Source organism: Cricetulus griseus, chromosome 4 (genome assembly GCF_003668045.3).
Source record: "Cricetulus griseus strain 17A/GY chromosome 4, alternate assembly CriGri-PICRH-1.0, whole genome shotgun sequence".
Lineage (NCBI taxonomy): Eukaryota > Metazoa > Chordata > Mammalia > Rodentia > Cricetidae > Cricetulus > Cricetulus griseus.
The window spans coordinates 83,554,302-83,577,331 of record NC_048597.1 but is presented as its reverse complement, the minus strand read 5'-3'; the positions used below and the strand labels follow the sequence as shown (position 1 = coordinate 83,577,331).

The following is a 23,030-nucleotide window of genomic DNA, read 5'->3' as shown; positions in this document are numbered from 1 at the left end:
AAGCCAAGCCAAGTAGCTTCTAAAATTGACTTTGAGTCTAAAATTAGTTTTCCAAATGAGGAAACAAGTTTAGGAAGAAAAATGACTCAATGGCTGGCCCCAAATATTGCTCAACTAATGAATGAATGAATGACATCCAGAAGCCACAGCCAGGTATGGTGGCTCACGGTTGCAATCCCAACATTTGGGAGCTTGAGGCCAGAGGTTTGCCTAGTGAGACCCTGACTCCAGGAAACAAACAGAGAGAGAGAGAGAGAGAGAGAGAGAGAGAGAGAGAGAGAGAGAGAGAGAGAGAGAGAGAGACTTGCATCCAATGCATCCTTTTGCATATGTTTAAGGGGAAAAAAAGCAATCTTTTAGAAGAGGTAATAAACCATTTACAAATAACACATTTAAAATTTTCTGTTTTATAGGATCTGGTTCAGGGTCGAAGTTGAAAGGCCCTGAGCTGAGTTTAAAAGGCACACAGCATGTCATGCAGGCTGGCCAGACTCTCTTTCTCAAGTGCAGGTGAGTAAGGTACTTATGGGTATAGTAATCAAATCAAACCCGCTGATTCCCTGACAGAGAGGTCACCCTCAGAACCAGAGAGAGAGGGGCAGAGCCTCAGGGGCTCCTATGTTAAGCTTCACATAGAGAATTCGTCCCATGGAGGTGAGTGCTTCACATCCCTTGAGGGAATGATGCCCAAATATTGTCACCTCTTTATCCTGACTGTGGTCCTAAAGCCCCTTAGAATATGTGGCTTGTTCTTAATGAAACAGATGGACACTCAAGAGCCCTCGGAATAATGTGTTCCTGAGAATAACAAACTCTCCAGCCCCGGTCCTGAGCCTGGCCTCAGCCTTGACTGTGCTTTGCTTTGGTTGCAGAGGGGAGGCAGCCCACTCGTGGTCTCTGCCTGCAACAGTGAGTAAGGAGGAGAAGAGGCTGAGCGTCACTAGGTCTGCCTGCGGCAGGAACAACAGACAATTCTGCAGCACCTTGACCTTGAACATGGCGCAGGCCAACCACACAGGCCTCTACACCTGTAGATACCTCCCCAAATCGGCTTCCAAGAAGAAGAAAACAGAATCTGCAATCTACATATTTGTTAGTGGTAAGACGTCACCCTGTCACGTTCTCTTTGCTTTTGTTTGGCATTGGGTCTGAGGTCTACCATGACTGGGTCAGAATACAGTTTTCCTAGTAAACGTGACACAAATGGGCAGCAGAGGACTGCCAGCCTGAATTCAGAAACCTGGGAAATATGTCTTGGTGCATTTTTAGTGCTCAGCTTCAATGAGAATTTTCAAGACCCAGTGAGTACAATGTTCCCTGTGGGAAGAGACTCTTGTCTGTTTTGTTGACTCCCACAACACCAGATAGAGCTTTATTTTGTTAGACCAAGTGGTAGGATCAGAATTCCATGTGTTAATTATTGAGATGTTCAGCCTGTGGTACAAGGTGGTGGGCTTTCAGCATGATGCAATCTCTTACGTATTAGAATTGTAAAATACTTTGGGGAACTGGGAATAAATACAGGTCAGTGGCAAAAAAAAAGCTCTAGGTGTATGTACACATATGCACTCTGCGAGTCACACACACACATACACACACACACACACACACACACACACACACACACACAGGGTTGGGGGTGTGCTTGAACAGCTTTCTCTACTAAATTAATCATTGAGGGACTAGAGAGAGAGCTCTGTTGTTAAGGGCACATGCTACTCCTGAAGAAGGCCCAGATTTAATTCCCAGCGCCCACGTCACAGATCACAGCTGTCTGTTACTACAGTTCCATGGGATCTGACACAGTCCTTGGGCACTATACTCACATGGTACATATACATACATGCAGATGAGCACTGATACACATAAAATGAAAATAAATCATTAAAAATAATAAAATAATAATCTAATACATGTAGTGCTGTCTTTTAAGACTTTCCATATTTGTTGCAATTGGCTACAGTGTATTAGTTCACTGGCATTAAGCAAATATTAGTGGTAGAAGAGCAGATGTATTTTAGTGAGAAGGACAAAAGGCAGAAATGGGTCTGTGGGTCATAACCTTGCAGTACTGCCTTTTGCATCCTTAGAGAATGAGGGATTGTAAGACCCTCTAAAAGTAGACATCAACGATAGAAGCAACTCTCTGAGGAAGACGAGGAAAACCGCCATTGCTGTGCCCTTTCTTCCTTGTTCAGTTTTCCTGAAACTGGAAACTCGTTGAGGTCTAAAGACAGTAACATGAAATCATTTTGCACATCAATCACAGACTCTAGTTGTAAAAAAAAAGCGGACAGCCATCAGCTTCAATAAAAAGCAGAGACGGCTCAGTGGGTTAAGAGCACTAACTGCTCTTCCAGAGGGCCCAGGTTTGATTCCCAGCACCCATATGACAGCTCACAACTGTCTGTCACTCCAGTCCCGGGGGATCCAACATCCTCACACAGACACATATGCAGGCAAAACACTAATGCACATAAAATAAATAAATAAATCTTAAAAAAAAAAAAAAACATTGTGAGTCTACCTCCTGGTGGGATAAATAGTGTCTTGGAGTTAGATTCCTAAGCAGAGTATGTAATTACCCAGATTAGGGGCTAGTCTCAGGAGACAGTCATCACAGTGTGATCATGACAGTGAGCTCTTTCCAGCTACTGTCATTGGAATTTCCTTTCCGCACTGATATGGAGCCCAGGACTTTATACATGCTAGTTAAGCACACTATCATTGAGCTATATCCACAGCCCTTTTGTATTTGGGGGACAGGCCCTCACTGAGTTGCCTGTCTGGCCTTGAACTCATAGTGTAGCCCAGACAGGCCTCAAAATTGTAACCCTCTTCTTCAGCCATCTAAGTAACTATGGTCCCATGAGTAAGCCACACTGTGCTTGGCTGTCACCCTCATTTGAACAGAACCACTTTTATGTCCCCGTCCCCATTCCTACAGTTTGCCTCCTTCCAGAGTTAGCTCACTTTGCCATTATAGGGAGGCCACAATCCACTTAAAACTAGAGTACCGTGGCCAGGGAACCACAGGTGAGGAGGGAAGAGAGAGCGGCAGGCAGGAAGCGAGGTGGATGGGAATGGTGCAGGGTCAACCGCTTTCCAGAGCTGCTTGGGCCAAGGGGAAAGCAGACATGGCACCTGCTGGCCAGGCATACCAAGCCTTGTGCTTTCTTTTTCTAGTTGTACAGAATGTATCCTGTGGATATTTGTTCCTTCTGACACTTGAGACAGAGTGCTAAGCGGGAGGGAAGAAAGCACCCATCCACATTAGAACTCATCATCCACCTTTCTCCTGTGGGTTTGGAAGAGACCGCTTACAAGAAAACACTGAAATTAATAATGATAATAATAGCACTAGTAATGTCTTAGCTCCTTATAAAACAAGATTTAGTGATTTCCCCTTTAACTCCTATACCATTCCATAGATCTCACGAGTTCGTGGAATGAGCAATTTCAGTATATACCCTCCACTCCATTTCCCTTTCACCACTGAAAAGAAACTTCATTATCATAATCGTTCCCATTTCAAATATAAGACAAAGCAGATCCAGCAAAAAGCCATTACTCTGCATGGTAAAGCGCTGGTTAACACAGATGCTGGGAGGGTAAGGCTCGGAAGTGTCTTCACTGCTTATATCTGCAGTGGGTCATTTGGGAAAGTCCAGATGCATAGCCAGAGTCATTCGTTCCATGGATAAACGAACTGCCTACCACTGCCATATGGAAGGAATATTGTGTTCAAACTGATACTGAGGATATACTTTGGATTAGTAGGAAAATGTGCCAAAACTAATTACTGATGTCTGTCATGGGATAGGTGGAGAAACAATAGCCGCTGTGTTGTGAATTTATCATCTATTTTGTTGTCTTTTTCTGGAGGTTGTCTTTAGTCTCAGATACCTTCTTAAAGCCAAGATGATGATCTACTAAACAACTGGAACTCCCATTGCCAAAACTTTAAAAATTTTTTTCATTACTTTAATTCTCTTCTGAGGTAATTAGGGCTGCTTCCATTTTTATTGACCGCTCCCACAGAGGTGCATGTTAGCCATTGGGCACAAAGCTTGTCTCTGATAGTGCAGACATTGTCTCTGAGGTTAATGAATTCCAGCCTTTTTCACTACACACTAACTGGCTGTCACTCACTTCTCACAGAATAGCTATTGCAGGAAGCGTTTTGTGTGGAGACTTTCTGCATCTGCAGATGAGTTGGCACTTCATTGTTACATCTTAGAAAGATGAGAAACCTTGTACAGATGTGCTTTGAAAGACATCTGCGTAGCCCCAGGGGTTTGGAGAAAAAGACTCAAGCCTAGATAGCCTTTCCTATTTACTGCCAAATACGGAAGGTGAACTATGAGCAAAGGAGTGTTTAGGACAGTGTAGAGCACCCACTGTTTCGCAGGCACAGTCACCAGCTAAGCTCTGATGTGGGCAGAGCATCCAGTTGCCTACAGAACACTAGTTACCACCACTCTGTCACCAGGACTTGCACCCAGCCACCAAGCCTTCCACTAGAACGCAGCATTCAGGCAATTTATTATCCAAGGAATCGTGTATGACTACTTCAGTTGACTTAACTAAGTGGGCTGGCACATTAGAATTTCCACTAAAATAACTTCTTCCATTTGTTGAAGTTTCCTTTCACATAAGCAGTGGGTTGTGTTTATAGAGCATCATTTATCCCCACTCTTAACCCAGTTACTATGGGAATTCTGTTGCAGCAAGCTTTACAGAGAGCAAAGGGCTCTTGCTGTTACAGATGGAGTGGACTGCAGAGTGCTGGTAGCTCTGGGGAATGCAGTCTGCCTTGATGCTGCGTGAGGCTGGGAAGAGTCAGAGGGACACTTAAATTCTGTCAAGGTAGCTAGGCAGCTTGCTCGAGGTCACAGCTGCACGGAGTAAATGGCATTGATGTGAGGTCATCCCCTCGGATATACTCTTAATGTGGTCTGGACAAGTGGTGTTTGAATGGGAATTGCTGCTAAAATGGAGTTCTCCAGAAATGAAGCATCACAACACACTTCTCCCTGGCTCCTCCTTACAAAGTTTCTCCAGAGCTGTGCTAATGCCCAGGCTGTGCATGCTCTGTCTCCCATGGATAGGAAAGGATTCTGCTCATACTTCAGGTACTTGGGCAGGGATTTGGCTATGGGACAGTCTTTTCTAGAAGTCCAAGGATTTCATTAAAAGTATCTTTATGAGTTTTTAGTGGACAGCAGGAAACTGACCCACAGAGGTTTTGATGTGTGTGTGCGCCCCAGTGAGTGTGTGAAGGTCAGAGGACAACTTTGCAAATTGCTTCTTTCCTTCTGCAGTGGATATTCCTGGGATCAAACTCAAACTATCTCACAAGACCTGTCCCTGAGCTTCTATGGGCAGGGGTCTACCTACACTTATTGATAGCAAACCCCACTATGTGTAAGACCCTGTGGTTTGTTCTGTACTGAAGACTGAAATACAGAATTGTATAGTTTTGAAATTGAATCCACTGGATACTTTGTAGGACCATGGTACCAGTTCGTGGACCTTTAAAACAAAGCCCAGCTTTATTTTTATTATTCCTGGAATAGTTATGGTTCAGAAGTGGCCTCTAAATGATAAAGAGGACCCCTCTCTCATACCTTAGAAATGACCCTAATTACTGCGCTGGGCCACTTCTGTTGTGGAGTTTTGTTCCAGGGTATTGTCTGTGGTTCCTACAAGTTGTCACTTCTAGCCCTTCAAAACCAGCAGTAGCAGGTGCTCATGGGTTGGGTAGTTTTTTTTTTGTTTTTGTCTTTTGTTTTTATCTCATATGGTCACATGAACACGTCAGGGCAAGCCATGTCTTCCTAGAAGCCTACGGGCCCCTTGCCGGGAGCTGAGGTGGGTTTCTGAAAATGGTGATAGTCTAAGGCCGATTTGCATCTGTAGAATTCTATCTCAAGTGGGTCCTCTGTAGAGTTCCTAGGAATCTTCTGACCTGTTTACCCATAGCTTCATAAAAAAAAAAAAAAAAAAAAAAAAAAAAAAAAAAAAAAAAAAACAGGGTTAAGTTTTGCTTCGGTCATTTTCATTTTGGTGAAATTATGAAAGAAGAGAAACAGATACTTCTATCATTTACAACAGGCATGGACGTGCTTTGGAACCATGGATTTCCCCCTTGGAAAACAGGACCTGGCTGTGTGCTCCCTCTGGGGCTGAAGCATGATGGAGATTATCCATTCTATCCATCACTCCATAGTGGTTGATTAGGACCACATGGTCAGAGTTCAGAGAGGAGTAACTCAACTCCACCAATTTCCTTTTCAGGGACACAGACTTTGATGGAAGACACTCTTGATGTCTCTAAGCCCTGCCATTTCGTGTTTCTCTTAAAGAAACATTTGTGCCATTAAACTCCTTGTCAGGGTGGAAGCCATTCCTGTTGCGGGTATTCTGAAAAGGCTTTAGATATATGAGCTTTTGTAACTTTAACACTCTCAATGGAATGTCTGCCCCATCTAGAGACGGGAGGGCAGAAATCTGTGTCCCTATAGCCGATGGCGCTTGGTGACCATCTTCCCCACACACACACTGTGGAGTGTATTTGTCCTCCATGAGTTGCATCTTCCCGGAGCTACACTGACCTGTGTGACTGACGTGCTATTCGGCACCCATGGTCCCCTACTTCTTCCATCAGGTATCAGTTAATAAGTGACCAATGACACAGTAGAGCCTGAACTTTATACTTGATTTGAACTCCTGCTATGGCTCTCACGAGGTCTTCAACCTTGTGCAAAATGATTAGAAGGATAATGGCTATGTTAAAGGGACCTCATTCTCTACACTTAACAGGTACCAGCCTAGGAGGTGGCAGTACCTACTGTTTTGTTTCTGTATATGTATGTGTGTGAGTGAGAGAGAGAGAGAGAGAGTAAGCATGAAGAGGGTGCTGGATCTTCCAGGAGCTGGGGTTCCAGGTGGTTGTCAGTTGCCTGTTATGTATCTGAACTCAGGTCCTCTGGAAGAATAGCAAGTACTCTTAACCATTGAGCCATCTCTCCAGCTCCATTTGTGGGTTAAAAAAAAAATGACTTTACTCATAGTTTACATGAAAAGTTCTCACCAAAATTGATCAGGAGAAACAGAGACATCCTGGGTGCCTTCTGCCCTACGAGGATGTCCTCCACTGTTCACACCTGCCAGAGTGGTACAACTGACATTTACCATCATAATCAAAAAAGTCTGTAGACAGGATGACAGGGCTTTACAATGTATAGCCTAGGCTGTCCTGAAGCTCTGTAGACACAACTGGCCTTGAAGTTGTGACAATTCTCCCGCCTCGATCTCCTGAATGCTGTAAATCAGAGCCTGTGCTTCCGTGCCTGGCTTAGGGGGTCATCTTGATGTTGTGTAATCTTGAATTTAAAGTAATACATAATGGCACATATTCATCATCATAGTGTCACACAGGGTGATTTCCCCTCCCTAAAAACTCCCTGTGCTCCACTTAGTTGCCCCTCCCCCACCCCAAGAAACCACTGCCCTACCTCCCCAATCCGCATAGTTTTCCTCCACCAGAGTTTATGTACATGAATCATACAGTGTCCTTTATAGGTCAGCTTCTTTCCTTTGTAATATTCATTAGATAGATTCCTCCATGTTGCATGGAGGCATGCCCCTTTAATCCCAGCACTGGGGAGGCAGAAGTGGGCAGATCTCTGAGTTCAAGACCAGCCTTCATCGAGAGTTCCAGGACAGCCAAGGCTGCATAGAGAAACCCTATCCCAAAGCAAACAAACAAAACAAAATAACAAGATTCATCCCTGTTTTCTTATAACCTTGATGCTTCTTTCCTTTTTTTCCCTCTTCCTTCTCCTCCACTTCCTCCTCACCCTTCTGTCTCATGTATCCCAGAAAGGCTTCAGCTTTGTTATGTGAGAATGACTTGAGATTACAGGCATGCACCAACACACAGGGTTTATGCAGACCTGGGGTCAAACCCAGGGCTTCATGCATACCAGGGAAATACTTAACCCACTGAACCAAATCCCCAGACCTTTAGCACTAAATAATATTCTCCTGTCTGGAGATACCACAGTTTATTTGCCCCTTTGCTTATTGAAGAAGGTCTTGGCTGCTGTGCAGTCTTGGAAAGCATGACTAAGGATGCTATGAACACCCACAGACATAGCTATCACCTCCTCAGGTGAGTATCAAGGAGTATGACAGCTGGATTGCATGGTAACTCTATGATTGCTTTTAAGAAGTTGCCAAGCTACCTTTCAGAATGGCCATCACAGCCACACCATCTTCCATTCCCACCAGCAATGAAGAGAGTTCACGTTACTCTACAGCCGTGGGTCTCAACCTTCCTAAGGCTGTGACCCTTTAATACAGTTCCTCATGTTGTGGTGACCCCAACCATAAAATTATTTCATCAATACTCATAACAATGAATAATTTTGCTACTGTTAATAATTGGGGGGCTGGAGAGATGGCTCAGAGGTTAAGAGCACTGACTGCTCTTCCAGAGGTCCTGAATTCAATTCCCAGCAGCCACATAGTGGCTCACAACCATCCATTATGAGATCTGGTGCCCTCTTCTGGTGTGCAGATATACATGGAAGCAGAATGTTGTATACATAATAAATAAAATCTTAAAAAAAAAGAATTGGAATGTAAATATCTGATATGCAGAGTATCTGACACCACCCCCCAAAGGGGTTATGACCCCCCCCAGGTTGAGAACCACTGCTCTACAGCCTCACCAGCATCCAGTGTTGTCAATGTTCTGGCCTCTAGCGGTTCTCACTGGTGTGTAGTGGTGTCTCACTGTTTTGGAGTATATCTTCCCAGTGGCAGGTTGTGAAGCATATATATTATTTGGTGAGATGTATTGTGGTGTCTCACTGGTGTTTTGGAGTATATCTTCCTGGCAGCATGTTGTGAGGCATTTGTATTATTAGGTGGCATGTGCAGTGGTGTCCCACTGTATTGGAGTACATCTCCCCAGTGGCTTATTGAAGCATATATATTGTTTGGTGAGATGTTTTTGAGCATCATTGGCCCATTTTTCATTCTTTTGATATGATCTTTACTGGAGGATCCTCATTTTATGCTTAAGACTGTGACCCACTCTGAGTTAATGTTTGTAATATTGTGTTTATGTTTATTTTTATTTTATGTGCACGAGTGTTTGCCTGCATGTCTTTTGGGGAAATGCTTCTAGAACAAGCAGATATCCACTTGCAAAGAGTAATTTTTAAGATGAGTGTAGGGCCTAGAGAGATGGCCCACCTGTGAAGGCACTGGCTACACTTGCAAAGGACCTGGGTTATATTCCCAGCACCCACATGGCAGCTCACAGCCATTTGTAACTCCAGTCTAGGGGATCCAGTGCTCTCTTCTGGTCTCCTTCAGCACCGTGTACATGTGGTGCACAGACATATCGACAGACAGAATACCCGTACACATAAAAGTAAACAGTACAAGCCTGTCTTGGAAGTAGGGAAGGCGATGGCCATCCCATGCTTATATGAAAAAAGATCAGGCTATAGAATTGCCTTTAGAATCCTGATGGCAGAATACCTGAGCAGGAGCGAAGTCAGAACTGGCAGATTGTATAGTGACATGAGGAAGCACTTTGTGACATTGATAGAAAGTTATTCGAAAGTGGCGTGAACTGTCTTGGGAAGTGAAGATCCCACGTGTGCAGGGATTCGGGACAAGTCAGGTGCTCACTGGATGGGACTGGATGCTCCTGTGGCGCCCATCACCTTTCTAGTGCTGAGATTTTCCTGGAAATGGCTCCTGTCATTTGTGGCTATCTTCTTGGGCCCATTCCATTGCAACCCAACAAGCTAAGCTCCATTACAAATTCTATTGGGGGTATGCTGGTATATCAAAGTCAGTTACTATGCTTTCTATATTTTATACTGAATTTCATGTCAGAGAATGGACATTATCGATTAAGCTTCAGGTTCAGGTCTGGTTCCTAGTGAGGCCTCTGACTGTTTTGTCTTCGCCTCAGCATCCATCCCAACTTTCCCGAGATGTGCAGTGCTACCAAGTGGAAGCCTGAAGACCAGGGCCAGGCCCAATGGGCAGGCACAGCACTTTTTGCTACCAATATTTAATAATTGGAAGAGTTAAAAATATGATTTCCTAATTACTTTAAAAATTGGGCTGGATGATGGTGGCACACATCTTTAATCCCAGCACTCGGGAGGCAGAGGGAGGTCAATCTTTACGTTCAAGGCCAGGCTGGTCTACAGAGTGAGTTCCAGGACAACCAGGGCTGCACAGAGAGAACCTGTCTCAAAAAACAAACCGACCCAAACTGATCCATATTGTCACTTGGCACCCGCTGTAAGCTGGAGCTACCCTCTTCAGACACAGCCACCACGCCCACTAATTGGCTAGAGGCAGGTTCCTCTACTCACCTGCCTTCTTTGCTGGGACCCCAGTGAAGGCCTTAGCCTTCTTAAAGGGATCCAATGACCAGAGCTTGGTTCTAGCCATGAGCCTTCAACCTGCTTATGTACTGCTGAGTCTGTCAGAATGTTCTGTGTTGACTCTGTTTCTGGGTGGAGGTTTCTCCCACTGTGTGTGAATAACAGCCATGGTAGTAGCTTTCCCCTTGGTGACACGGGTTATTGAGACAGAAAACCTAAATTCCATTTGGCTCTGCCATCCCTGTGCTTGTGGGAGGTCCTTCCTTCCCTGTGGGTCTCAGTTCCCTCACTGAGGTGTCTGTAATATCCGTGGAGATTTCATAATTTCATGTGTCCACAAGGCAAACAAGACGAGTACAATCAAGAAATAAATGCTTCCGATTTTGGAGTAGAAAAGTTACAGGATCTTTGTCCTTCTTTTCTGCTTCCTCTCTCCATCCCCACCCCTGCCTGCCTTCTCTCTGAGATGCGGCTCAGGTTGTGTGGTAAGCAGGACACTGGCATGGGCCAGCCTGCTGTGTGTGAGCCCCTGGGAGATGGAAGGCCTGCCCTGAACCTAGCATTCCACGCTCACTGAGTTCCTCAACAAATCGACTTAGTTTGTGCTGCACAGTTTAAAAAATAGAGGTTCCATTTTCCCCTTCCAGGCAGAATTTAGAACTTAACCCCAGGAATGGAAACGACCATTCCTGCTGTATGACATGTGCATGCCATGCCGCACCGTGCCTCAGACTACTAAAGACCTGAGTCCTGAAATGTGTTTGTGCATAGAGTTGAATGCATCACCCACACTCTTCAAACCGCCTCAGTGGATGTCTTCTCCAGAAACATCTTTGCCCATGAGTCACAGGCCTATGTGTTTAATGCTCCTGCACAGTGGACAGAGAGGGTGACCTTGGTTCCCTGTTAGGGGAGGAACAATAGGAGGGCAAGACTGAGCCATTGTCTCCTTTCTCTTCTGCTGCTATTCAGTCCTCTGCTGTAAGGAAAGCACTAGGAAGCCCAAGTCTACTCACTGCAGACAGACAAGTAGTTAGAAGGGGCCTTCTCCGGAGATGTGCAGCTAACTTTGTAGCACACAAATAATGAATTGCTAATTTTAGAAGTACTGTTTTTGTTGTTGTTTACAATGGCCTCTTGGATGGTAAATGTGATGGCCCTTCTCTATGTCCCTTGCTCTAACAGACATGTTTTATGTAAGGTATCTGTCTTTTTGACAGAAATTGGTGAGCGTACTGCTGAGTGTTAGCATTTGGATATGAAAGGTCCGCACAGGCTACTGTGTTTGAATACTTGGTCCTTTGCGGTGGTACTGGGTTGAGAAGCTGTGGAACCTTTTAGACCAAGGCCCACTGGTGGGTAGACCTGGAAGATTATGGCCCAGGTTCTCTTCAAACACAGCCTCTGCTTCTTAACCAATACCATGTGAGAAGCTGTGGCTATATGCACCCTCAACCACAGACTGACCCACTCAGAGTCTCTGTGCCCACTGCTATGATGAACTCAATTTCCTGAAATACAGCCACACTGAATCCTCCCTTCTTTAACTTACTGGTATCTTGTTGTAGCAACAAGAAAATTAGCTAAGGCACTGGGCCAGCCTCAGTGGCATTTTTTATCCCTCTTAAATCTGGAAGCTGATCATCTGGGTAACCAGGACAACATTTCAGGGTCTACCAATATGCACACCCTATGTGTACACACCTCTTGGACACAGTGGGCAAGCTTTGGCCATCTAAATGAAGACAGAAAGGTTTTCATTGTTCTATCATTGACTTGGAGCCGCCAGGAGGAACGGAGGACACATTTGTCCACGATGGCTTTGGCACAGGGGCAGATTCTGTCATTTGTGAATGGTCTGGAAAGGATGCAACTTGGGGTTGGAGAGAAAGACTGTGGAACCCAGAAGGTGAGCAGGAGTCATTCCAGCTCAGAAAACAGGGTCCAAGGTTTTCTTTCTGGATAAGTCGTGTAGGGATATAGTCTACATATTGTACGATTCACTTGTTTACAATAGAGAGTTCAGTGGGCTTCAGTCTGTTGATAGAATATACCACATCCCACCACCTTTGAAGCAAAGCTGGGCCCTGTGGTCCCTGGTCCATACCCGCAGCCCATGTGTCTTCTGTCCTTAGCAAGCATTGGTCTACTTTCTGCCTCTTCTGAATATTGCACAGGAGTCCAGCCGTATCTGGCTCCTTTTACACAGAGTATTTTTGAGGTTCACCCATATTACATCACCCTCTTTTCTTCCTTCCTATAGCTAACTGAATCATGCTACATGGTATAGATAGACCACACTTCAGTGATCCACATATTAGCTGATAGATATTTTAGTTTCTACTTCCTGACTTTTTATTGTTCTCTCTCTCTCTCTCTCTCTCTCTCTCTCTCTTGGCAAAGTCTCTCTATATAGCCTTGGCTATCCTAAAGCTAACTATGTAGATTAGGCCGTGAACTTACAGCGATCCAACTGTCTCTGCCTCCCCAGTGCTGGGACTAAAGACATGGCTGTTCCACACCTGACATATGGCTACTTTTAGTAGCACTTCAGTAAATATTGTATACAAGCTTTTGTGTGGATATAAGTGCCCATTGTCTTGAATATGCACCTATAGGTAGCATTTCTGAGTAGTAAGGCAACTAGCTAATTCTATGTTTAAACTTTGGGGGGGAATAACCATTATTTTATTGTTTTAATGTAGTTGTACCATTTTACATTCCCATCTGTTGTTCCTTATCCTTGTCAACATTTGTTATTATGTCCTTTTCTTTTAGCCATTTTAGTGGATATGAAATGGTCACTCACAGCTTTGATTAGTATTTTCCTGATTGCTCATGATCTTGGACAACTTTTCACGTGTTTATAGAATCCTTTGTGTCTCAATCGTGAGAGAAGTATCAGTTGAAATCCTTTTGTATTATACTTAAGAAATATTTTTATTATGTCTTTTAATTTATGTAAATGTGAGTGCTTGTGTAAGTGTATGGGGGTCCCGGCAGAGGCCAGAAGAGGACATCAGATTCCCTGGAGCTGGAGTTACATGGGATCGTGAGCCACCTGATGTGGGTGCTGAGAACCGCACTTGAGTCTTTTGCAAGAGCAGTCAGTACTCTAAACTGTTAAAGCCATTTCTCCAGCCCCACCCTTCTGCACTCTTAAATGGAGTTATTTGTCTTTATTATTGAAGTATAAAAGGTCTTACATTTTTAACATATTTATTTTGTTGAGATTTGTTTTTGATCATACATCCATACTCATTTGATAGTTTTGTTGTAAAGTCTTCAGTCTGGGCTTCATTGTATCATAGGATGAGTTAGAAAGTTTTCTTTGTTCTATTTTTTGGGGAAAAGTTTATGAAGAATTGGTAGTCTTATATTTGGTAGAATTCATTTGACATCTGGGTCTTGGCATTTACTTGTGAGCAGGTAGGTTTGTTTTGTTTTCTAATAACTGATTTTTATTTTTATTTTTTTATATTTTTTTGGTTTTTCGAGACAGGGTTTCTCTGTGTAGCTTTGGAGCCTATCCTGGCACTCACTCTGGAGACCAGGCTGGCCTCAAACTCACAGAGATCCACCTGCCTCTGCCTCCTGAGTGCTGGGATTAGAGGCGTGCGCCACCACTGCCCAGCATCCATGACATCTTCTGGTCCCTCTTTGAGTTCCTCTTTGACCAATATGTCATCTCTAGTTTTTTTTTTTTTTTTTTTTTTTTTTAAGTCTCCTGTTTCTGTTACTGATTTCTAAATAATGCACTTTGCATTAATTCTATTCTTTATTGAGGTTTGTTTTATGGCCTAGGATATGCTCTGTGACTGAAATTCTCTTTGTGCACTTAAGAAAAATGTGCAGCCTGCTTGGATGAGTGGGGTGTTCTATTCATGTATTAGGTATAGTTGGCTACTAGTGTTGCTCAAGTATTTTCTTCCACTTCGTTGTTTTGTCTAGTTATTCCATCTTCACTGAAAGTAATAAGGGGCTAGAGAGATGGCTCAGTGGTTAGGTGCACTGGTTGCTCTTGTAGAGGACCTGGGTTCAATTCTTAGCACTTAAATGGTAAACTGCCTACAACTGCCTGTAACTCCAGTTCCAGGAAATTCGATATCCTTTTCTGGCTTCCTTCATTGCACATGAACACACACACACACACACACACACACACACACACACACACACACACACACGCACACGAGCGCGCGCGAAAGTAATTAATTAACTAATTTTTAAAAAAGTAGGAGGCTAGTTGGGCATGGTGATGCATGCCTTTAATCCCAGCACTGGGGAGGCAGAGACAGGTGGATCTCTGTGAGTTCAAGGCCGGCCTGGTCTACAGAGCAAGTTCCAGGACAGCCAAGGCTACACAGAGAAACCCTGCCTCAAAAAAGAAAAGAGGCTTAAATGTTTATGTTGTTGTTTTACTACATTTCTCCCTCCCATTCTGTTAGTTTTTGCTTCTTGTGTTTTATTGTCATGTTGTTAGATGAATTCATGTATCATTGTCATGTCTTCCTGATAGATTGATTCTCTTACTATTATGAAATATTTTTTATCTCTAGCAACATTTTCTGCTTTAAAGTCTATTTGGGGCTAGAGAGACAGCTCCAGGAGATCCACCACCTTCTAGCCTCTGCAGACACCTGCACACAGGTGGCCAATACACACACACACACACACACACACACAGAGAGAGAGAGAGAGAGAGAGAGAGAGAGAGAGAGAGAGAGAGAGAGAGAGAGAGAGCAAATCTTTTTAAAGATTATTTTGTCTGATGTCACAGGCACTCAACAGTTACCATGTGAGAGTGAACTAGAAAAACTTAGAGGACAGTGTAAGTCTGTGAAGAATTTGCCTCTTTATTTTTGTTGCTTATATTTCAAAGAATTTTTTTTTCACCAATCAACAAACCATTCTGAGCATTAGGTATAATCCACAGTGTGAAAACCTGTGTAATGTGGAGAATTCGTGTCCCGATGCAGAGGTCTTCATGGGACTGGTTAGTGAGTGTTAGTCCTCTCCACTTCTTCAATAAATGAAAACCACACTCTCCCTTTTTACTCCCCAAGAGTCCCCATGACCAGGACTTGGCGGAAAATAAAAACCAAGCAAAGACAATCAGGAAAAAGTCTACACGCATATTTAAAATGTGTGTGCGCTAGGAAACCTGGGGCTTACTTTTAAACCCGCTTTCAGGTAAAAGAAAAAAGGCCTTTTAAAATGTTGGGGGAGGGAGTATCATTCACTTTCAGTGACATCAGCAAAGCTAGGTTAAGAATGACATTCTCTGCACTGTGCCTTCATGTGCCATGGTGGTTACAGGTCTCAAAAGAAAAAAACGCTATTAAAAACAGACACAGCTGCATTCTGAGCAAGGGTCTCTGTTTGAGCTCTGTCTGTTCACTTGTACTGGAGAGTGACAGCCCAGGTTCTCCTCCTGGGTGGGAAGACTGAATTTGCCCTGCCAGTTTCCTGCCAGGGAGTGAAGGCAAGGCGGCATGACTTTCACCTAGATGTGCATTGTCTTGAATCCCCAGTGACTGTGTGAGTGGCCGGAGCACTGGCCTCCTCACTCTTTCATACCGAAGCCACTCTGATTGCAGGAACCCACTGGCTGGGTGTAGAAGTCATTTTTAATTTTGTGACAAAGACAAATGAATCCTATGGGAGCAGTAAGTGGTTTTACTGGTGATATTAATGGAACCGTGACCTCTCCCATATCTATGGTCCTACAAAACAAAAAATGTTTGTATTATGTCTGGCAAGTTCATTCTTAGCCTTTCCTTAAAGCAAGTTGCAAAGGAAATGTACTCTTAATAAGTCCAAAGAGTAGAGTGATTGGTGTGTGGTGTGTGTGTGTGTGTGTGTGTGTGTGTGTGTGTGTGTGTGTGTGTGTACAGGCATGGAGTCATTTGCAGATATTGATTTATAATGCCACTATTGACAAACAATGTGTTTTTAGTTATGTTTGGACTGACACAGTATTTTAGCACCTTTGATTTGTGGTGGGGCCCACTACTGACACTGAAGCAAGCCTTTAGGAGATAATAACTGGGTGAAATTTAAGTGTTTAGGGGAATCCATATAAGCAAAGGGACAAAGGAACTCAGAGGTAAAGACAGTTCCATTTGAAATTGCTGATTCATTAGCCAAGAGCCGATGACACCCATGTTTACTGTCACCTCTAGAAACTTTTGATGTCAGTGTTCTTTGTTGGAAAGTGCTGTCTGAAGTCAGTAAGCCAATATGGAGGATTTACAGTTCAGTTAAATGAATTAAGCTGTTTCCTGGTGTTTCTGTATACACCTTTGGGACACACAATGTATATACATACATACATACATACATACATACATACATACATAAACACACACACACACACATTAGAGAGAGAGAGAGAGAGAGAGAGAGAGAGAGAGAGAGAGAGAGCTGCAGAAGGAAGAGAGCATGATGCAGTTCCCTGGCTCTACTGGGTGTCTGCCTCTGCAACCTCATCTGGTGGAGGATTTGTCTTTGACCAGCACACTTTGTTTCCAGTCATTCATTTTCTGTCTTTGTCCATGGTGTTCTCCACCCACTGAGAATTCCTAATCAACAAACAGCTCTATTAACTGTGACAGTCAAAATGAAAGCCAGTCAACGACAAATATATTGTTTTCCTCAAGTGCAAATGGATAGTGATTTCTAATTTGAATGTTAACTTTAACAGCTATTATTAAATGACATGTAATCATTCTAGAAAAACCAACAGAGAAAATAACTGAGCTGAGCGTTAGAGGCAGAGGCAGGAGAGTCTATGTGAGTTCAAGGCCAGCCTGGTCTACAAAGTGAGTTTCGGGCCAGCCAAAGCTACATAGACCTTATGTCAAAAAATTTTTTAAAAAAAAAGGAAAGGAAAGGAGAGAGGAGACAATAACTCATAAAACTAGCACCCGCGGGTAGCTAACTCTCCCCCCCCCCATATTTTCCACACTTCTGTCCCCAATTCCTTCTTTTTTTAAAAAAACTGGATACCTAGCAGAATAGTTGAGGCTGGCCATTTGTTCTGCTTTCATGACTAACCTGCTGGGGTTATAGGTGTAGACCACAAAGCCTGGGTCCAGCTTTTGTTTGTTTGTTTGTTTTCTTTTTTCTCTGCCACTGCATGTCTGAAATGAAGTTGCTTCCAGGGCTAACCTGCTAGGTCCTGTTAGGTCCTCTCCTACCACTTCCTTGTCCTGGTTTCCCAGCATTCTTTGACTTGCCGATGTCACATCAGTCTCTGCCTTTGTTCTTTCAGGGCCTGAAAAGGTGGCTCAGTATCTGGGACCACTGGCTGCTCTTCCAGCAGACCTGGGTTCAGTTCCCAGAACCACATGGCAGCTCACAACTCTCTGTGAATCCAGTTCTAGAGGATCTGATACCTTCACACCAATTAACATAAAATATTTTTTTAAAAAGATGCCTATTATAGGCTAAGGGTCTCTAGCTTAAAAATTACATTCATTCAACTCTCTTTCCATATAGGCCCCATTCAGAAGTGCAAAGTGCTTAGGACCTTACCAGTTTCACCCATGACAGCCACTGTGGATGTCTGACAACTGTTGCCTGCTAACAGCGCTTGTTTCTCTAGTATCCATTCTGTGTCAGCATCCAGTTTTGAGGACCAGCCAGCAGGTCTGGGGCCTCCTTGGTTCTTTCATACAGGACTCCTGATCCCCCTAAAGCCTGGTGCCAAGCACTCCTGAAAGGGATCGTTTGAAGACAAGATAAGGGTGGACAGTGTTTCTAGAAATGTCTGATGTTCCTTCTGATTCTCTAGAGGAATTACAGGGAAGTCGAACAGGTAGTTAGAATCCTCTCAGAGACACTGCCACACTTTGAAAAAAGATGTTTTGGTGATTATGCAAAGGCCCCTCCAGACCTCTCTGCGAGCTTTACTCTTAGCAAATAAACCTTGCACGTTGAAGAATGGACCTAATCACCAATGAAATGTATGCATTTCCTAGATCCCTTTCTCATTCATTCTTGTCTACTAGGCAAGGTCTAGAAAGCCTTCAAGTGGTGCCTCTGCCATTCAAATGATAATCCCTCTGGTTTGCTTACTTCTGTCTTGCCCCTGACTCTCCCATGTAGTAGCACCTGTGTTTTTCCAGTGGTCACAAAGACCCTGGAGGGAACTTCCTGGGGCACTTAACATAGCTGAAGTTTATGCAGCATCTCCCTCTTTGTCCTTCTTTGCACTTCTAAAGCTTTGGCACTCAGTGGTCTCTGTAACTCCATTGCATATTAGGGTGTCAGGGTAATCCCACTGAAGGCCAAGAACTGAAGAAGAAACTGGGTTTCTTTGGGAGACAGACCTGTGGAAGGCCAGATTCAAAGACAGAGCACAATCTGTCCTATGAGGAGGGATTTTCATGGCTGCAGCAGAGTCCCAGGGACAGTCCCAGTCTACAAAGTCTTAATCTTCAATTACCTCTCTGTGTTTTTCCCCACTCAGATGCAGCGAGTCCTTTCATAGAGATGTACAGTGACATACCTAAAGTTGTGTATATGACGGAAGGAAGAGAACTCATCATCCCCTGTCGGGTGACGTCACCCAACATCACAGTCACTCTGAAAAAGGTAAAACTCTTTACTTCCATCACGTTTTTTGCTTCAAATGGGTGTTATGACATTTTAAGTCTCTGGAATAATTTTCTTACAGACATCTGGGCTTTTCAGTGAACCTATCTGTAACATCCTTTTCCTACCAAGAAACACTAGTGGGAGTTATTGTGTATTTAAGTAAAGTCAAATGATAATGTCCTAAGCATATATCTAGATAACGAAAGAACCAAACTCATGACAGTTTTGATATATTGCCACACATCCAAATGTAAGTGTTAATTTCGTTGATCACATGGATAAGCTGGTGTCTGGCTAGGGTACCATTGCCGGAGCTGGGGCCATCAGTAGCACCACTGGATCGTCTGTTTGGGATCCACACATAAGGAGCCACCCTCAGGTCTGAGTTTGTCATGTCCTAGTGACAAAGGCCTAAGTCCTGGGTGGTACCCCAACTTAACATCTTAGAAAAAAGGAGGGAAAGAAATCCATCCGGGAGACTCCTCCATGGTTTCAATCAAGCCCCGTGAAAACAGAATGAAAATGTCAGACAGCCAATGAGCCAGAAGGCCACTGGAACAAAAGGCTGTTCAAAAGCTTTCCCACAGAGAAGTGCAGAGGTAAGGACCAACCAGCCCCCAACTCCGCCCAAGGCAGCACCTCACTAGTCCACACAAGTGGCTATCAGCTAAACTTTGTGCAGTGGCTGTAATTGGGAAGCCAGAAAAATTTTAGCTGTGATTGACAGATTTCTGAAGTGTCCCCCAGGGACAGGTTTGAGTCCCCATCCCATCTGTGTCCTGTTGCCAGTAGGTGTCAGGACTGGAACCAGTAGACTGACTCAACTGCTCAAGAAAATACCTAGGTTAGAGTGCAGGAGACTCCTGGTCACGCTGGGCCCTGGTGTTAATCTTCGCAGTCAGTGTCCCTGCACTTCTTTGAATGGTTCAGTGCAGTAGTTCTCACTATAAATGAAAACCGTGTTTTCTCGTGTGGTTCTGACACATTACTGTCAGGACTCTTGTTTAAAGTGCTTCTCTCTTTGCAGTTTCCATCTGATACTCTGACCCCTGATGGAGAAAGAATAACGTGGGACAGTCGCAAAGGCTTTATAATAACAAATGCCACGTACAGAGAAATAGGACTTCTGAACTGCGAAGCCACAGTCAATGGGCGCCTATACCAGACAAACTATTTGACCCATAGGCAAAGTAAGTGGCTGTCCCCCAGGGCGTGGACACCAGGCACAGTCCTTTGAGCTCCACCTGGCCTGTGAAACCGTGATCTTTAATATTTTATTTATTTATTTACTCTTATGCTTGCAGCCAATACCATCTTAGATGTCCGCATAAGTCCTTCAAGCCCGGTGAGATTGCTCCGAGGTCAAACTCTTGTCCTCAACTGCACCACTACCACCGACCTGAACACAAGAGTGCAAATGAGCTGGAATTACCCTGGTAAAGTGAGTGGCTGCTTTCTAGTTCTTCGGCAGGGCACTATTTGTATCCGCTTTGAGCAAGTGAAACCCCACTGGGTTTTTGAAGTGGGAAAAATGAGAAAATCCTGCTCCCAGGGTGGTGTGGGTGGACAGGAAAGCGGCAGGTTTGAACGGGTGCCTCCCTCGCCTGGCGGTCTCTGGGTGTGATAGTGCGAATCCTGGCTTTGATGTCTGGAGCTTGTTTTGAAGGCTAAGGGCTGCTGTTTCCACTGGTGAGTCTGGAAGGCAAGAGGGACCGTTTTATCCTTGGCAACGGTGCATTAGGGTTTCAAGATGAGAGGGGAATTTATCACTAAATGACAGGCAGGGACTATCTTTTGTCATAACAACTTTTGAGGAGATTGTCCTTGTTAGTGCGTTCATGGAAGGTTCTGGCAGACAGTCAGGCACCTGATTACGGTGTGTTTGGTAAAGATACTTCAAGCCAGCCATCCAATACTGCACTCATTCACCCTCAAGGGGGCCATTCTGTCCTTCAAAAACAAAAATGAGAAGAATGAGACAGTCGGTATCCTTATTCAGGTGGAACTCCCTTTCGAGCAGCACTTATTTATTGAAATACACAGATGGGAAAACAATGATAAGCTGGGAAGAAATGCTGGCAGGAGGCCCGCTCGCTCTCATTTCTCATGTGCCAGTGTGATTTATGTAGCAGATCCCAAGGACGGGCGTTTGTTATGTCATTCAGGCTGCCAATCAAAATCAATTTATGATTAAATAATGAACAAAAGATTAATGCTTCAGCTCCAACTTGTTTTCTTCCCCCTCCCCCCACCTGTGGAAAATAGAAAAACTTCATAACAGAAGATGTAGTCTGTTCCCTATAGGAACTGATCAGATATTGACAATTTTCTAGAAAATACTGTTGTTTCATTTAAATAAGAATGCTATAACATGAAGCAAAATCTTTCTGATAGAAATAAAAATTCTCAGTAAATGTCAAGAGGGAATAGACTTTTATCCGGTTCCTATTGCTATTAAGAATGTTGATACTGGAGGCTGGAGAGATGTCTCAAAGGTTAAGAACACTGGCTGCTTTTGCAGAGGACCCAGGTTCAATTCCCAGCACCCACATGGTGGCTCACAACCGTCAGTAACTCCAGTCCCAGGGAATCCAAAGCCCTCTTCTGGTTTCCTCAAGCTCCAGGAACACACATGTTGTGTAGACATACATGCCGACAAAACACCCATACCATACACAGAAAAAAAATCAATAACAAAAATTTAAAGATGGTTTTAGTACTATATCTACCGAGTACCAATAACCTTCTAAAACAGTGCTGTCCAATGGGATTTTCTGTGATAGAAATATTCTCTGCCTGTCTTGTACAATAAAGTATCCATTAACCACTGTGGTAGATGAACACTTATAAAGTATGACTAGCTGTAGTGAGGAATTCTTCATCCTGATTAACTGCATTAAACAGCCATATGCAGCTAGAGGCTACAGAGCTGGACAAGGCACTTCTGGAGGCCTGGATGAGTTATTTCCCAAGGGCCAAACTGTGCCAACAACACACTTGGGAAGACAACTCTTCAGAGGGGGAAGTCATGCCTCTAGACCAAGTGGCCGAAAGGCTCCTGGGTCTATTACACTGGGGACTTTGTCTGACTTTTCACAGCAATGATTGACAGTTGCATCTTTTGTTATTGCTGAGAACCTTGCAAATGGCCTAAACATATGTCTGTGCCAGCAGGGAATTAAAAAGGTAGGTGGTTGAAAGTTGACTAAGCATGGTAGAGGGAACTAGGTCCAAGACCCTCAGCTCTGTCTGGATAGCTGCCAGATCTTTTTCCCATGACCCTCCCCAGGGAAGGACTTAAGAGGAGGAAATGACGCGTTGTGGGTTATAAGAGGAACAATTGAAGGAGACTGCATCTTCTTCTCCGAACAGTGAGCCACTGTAGCCAACCAGACAGCGGAATGAGGTCTTTCCCTGAGATAAGGGACAGACCCTGCAGATGATGGCTGAAATGACCTCGGGGTGTGTACATCCCCGGCCCCTTCACCAGCGTTCATCAGAAGCTGATGAACGTGACTCAACATGTGAACTAACGAAATGGGAGTAGGTGAAGCAGGACTTGAATTTTCATTCCCATCAGTAGGAGGGGGAACTTGTGTTTATTCACAGGAACGCCACAGCTGAGTCTGAGGGGACAGGCTATTGTTTACAAGAGAGCCTGTGATGGGGAGAAATCACTAAATGCACACCCAAGAGCCCCAAATTCCTGGTATCCATGGCCAATAGCTAGCTCTTGTGACTTCCATTTCCTCATCAGTAACAACGCAAAGCCCCTCCCACCTCACCACATGCTTTCAGAAAGCAACTGACACAGTGTGTGTGTGTGTGTGTGTGTGTGTGTGTGTGTGTGTGTGTGTGTGTGTGTGTGAAAGCCCATTTAAAGAAACGGAGTGCTAAATAAAGGCTAGAATACTTGTATTTGATGCACATCTGGACCAGAGGTGTAGTTTCCTAATGTTTGTCCTGTGGTGGATCCGCCCCCTAATCTAAATCCTGATT

At 44.0% G+C, this 23,030-nt stretch overlaps 1 protein-coding gene across 1 annotated transcript in view; it reads left to right on the top strand.

Moving 5' to 3' along the window:
* Positions 1-418: 418 nt before the first annotated feature.
* Positions 419-23,030, top strand: part of Flt1 (fms related receptor tyrosine kinase 1) — a 67,085-nt gene continuing 44,473 nt past the window's right edge. The window contains exons 1-5 of the mRNA XM_035443177.1: positions 419-510; positions 873-1,099; positions 18,904-19,028; positions 20,059-20,221; positions 20,336-20,472. Coding sequence (XP_035299068.1) covers positions 476-510; positions 873-1,099; positions 18,904-19,028; positions 20,059-20,221; positions 20,336-20,472 — 687 coding nt within the window. The 5' untranslated portion in view covers positions 419-475. The remainder of the gene's footprint in view (positions 511-872; positions 1,100-18,903; positions 19,029-20,058; positions 20,222-20,335; positions 20,473-23,030) is intronic.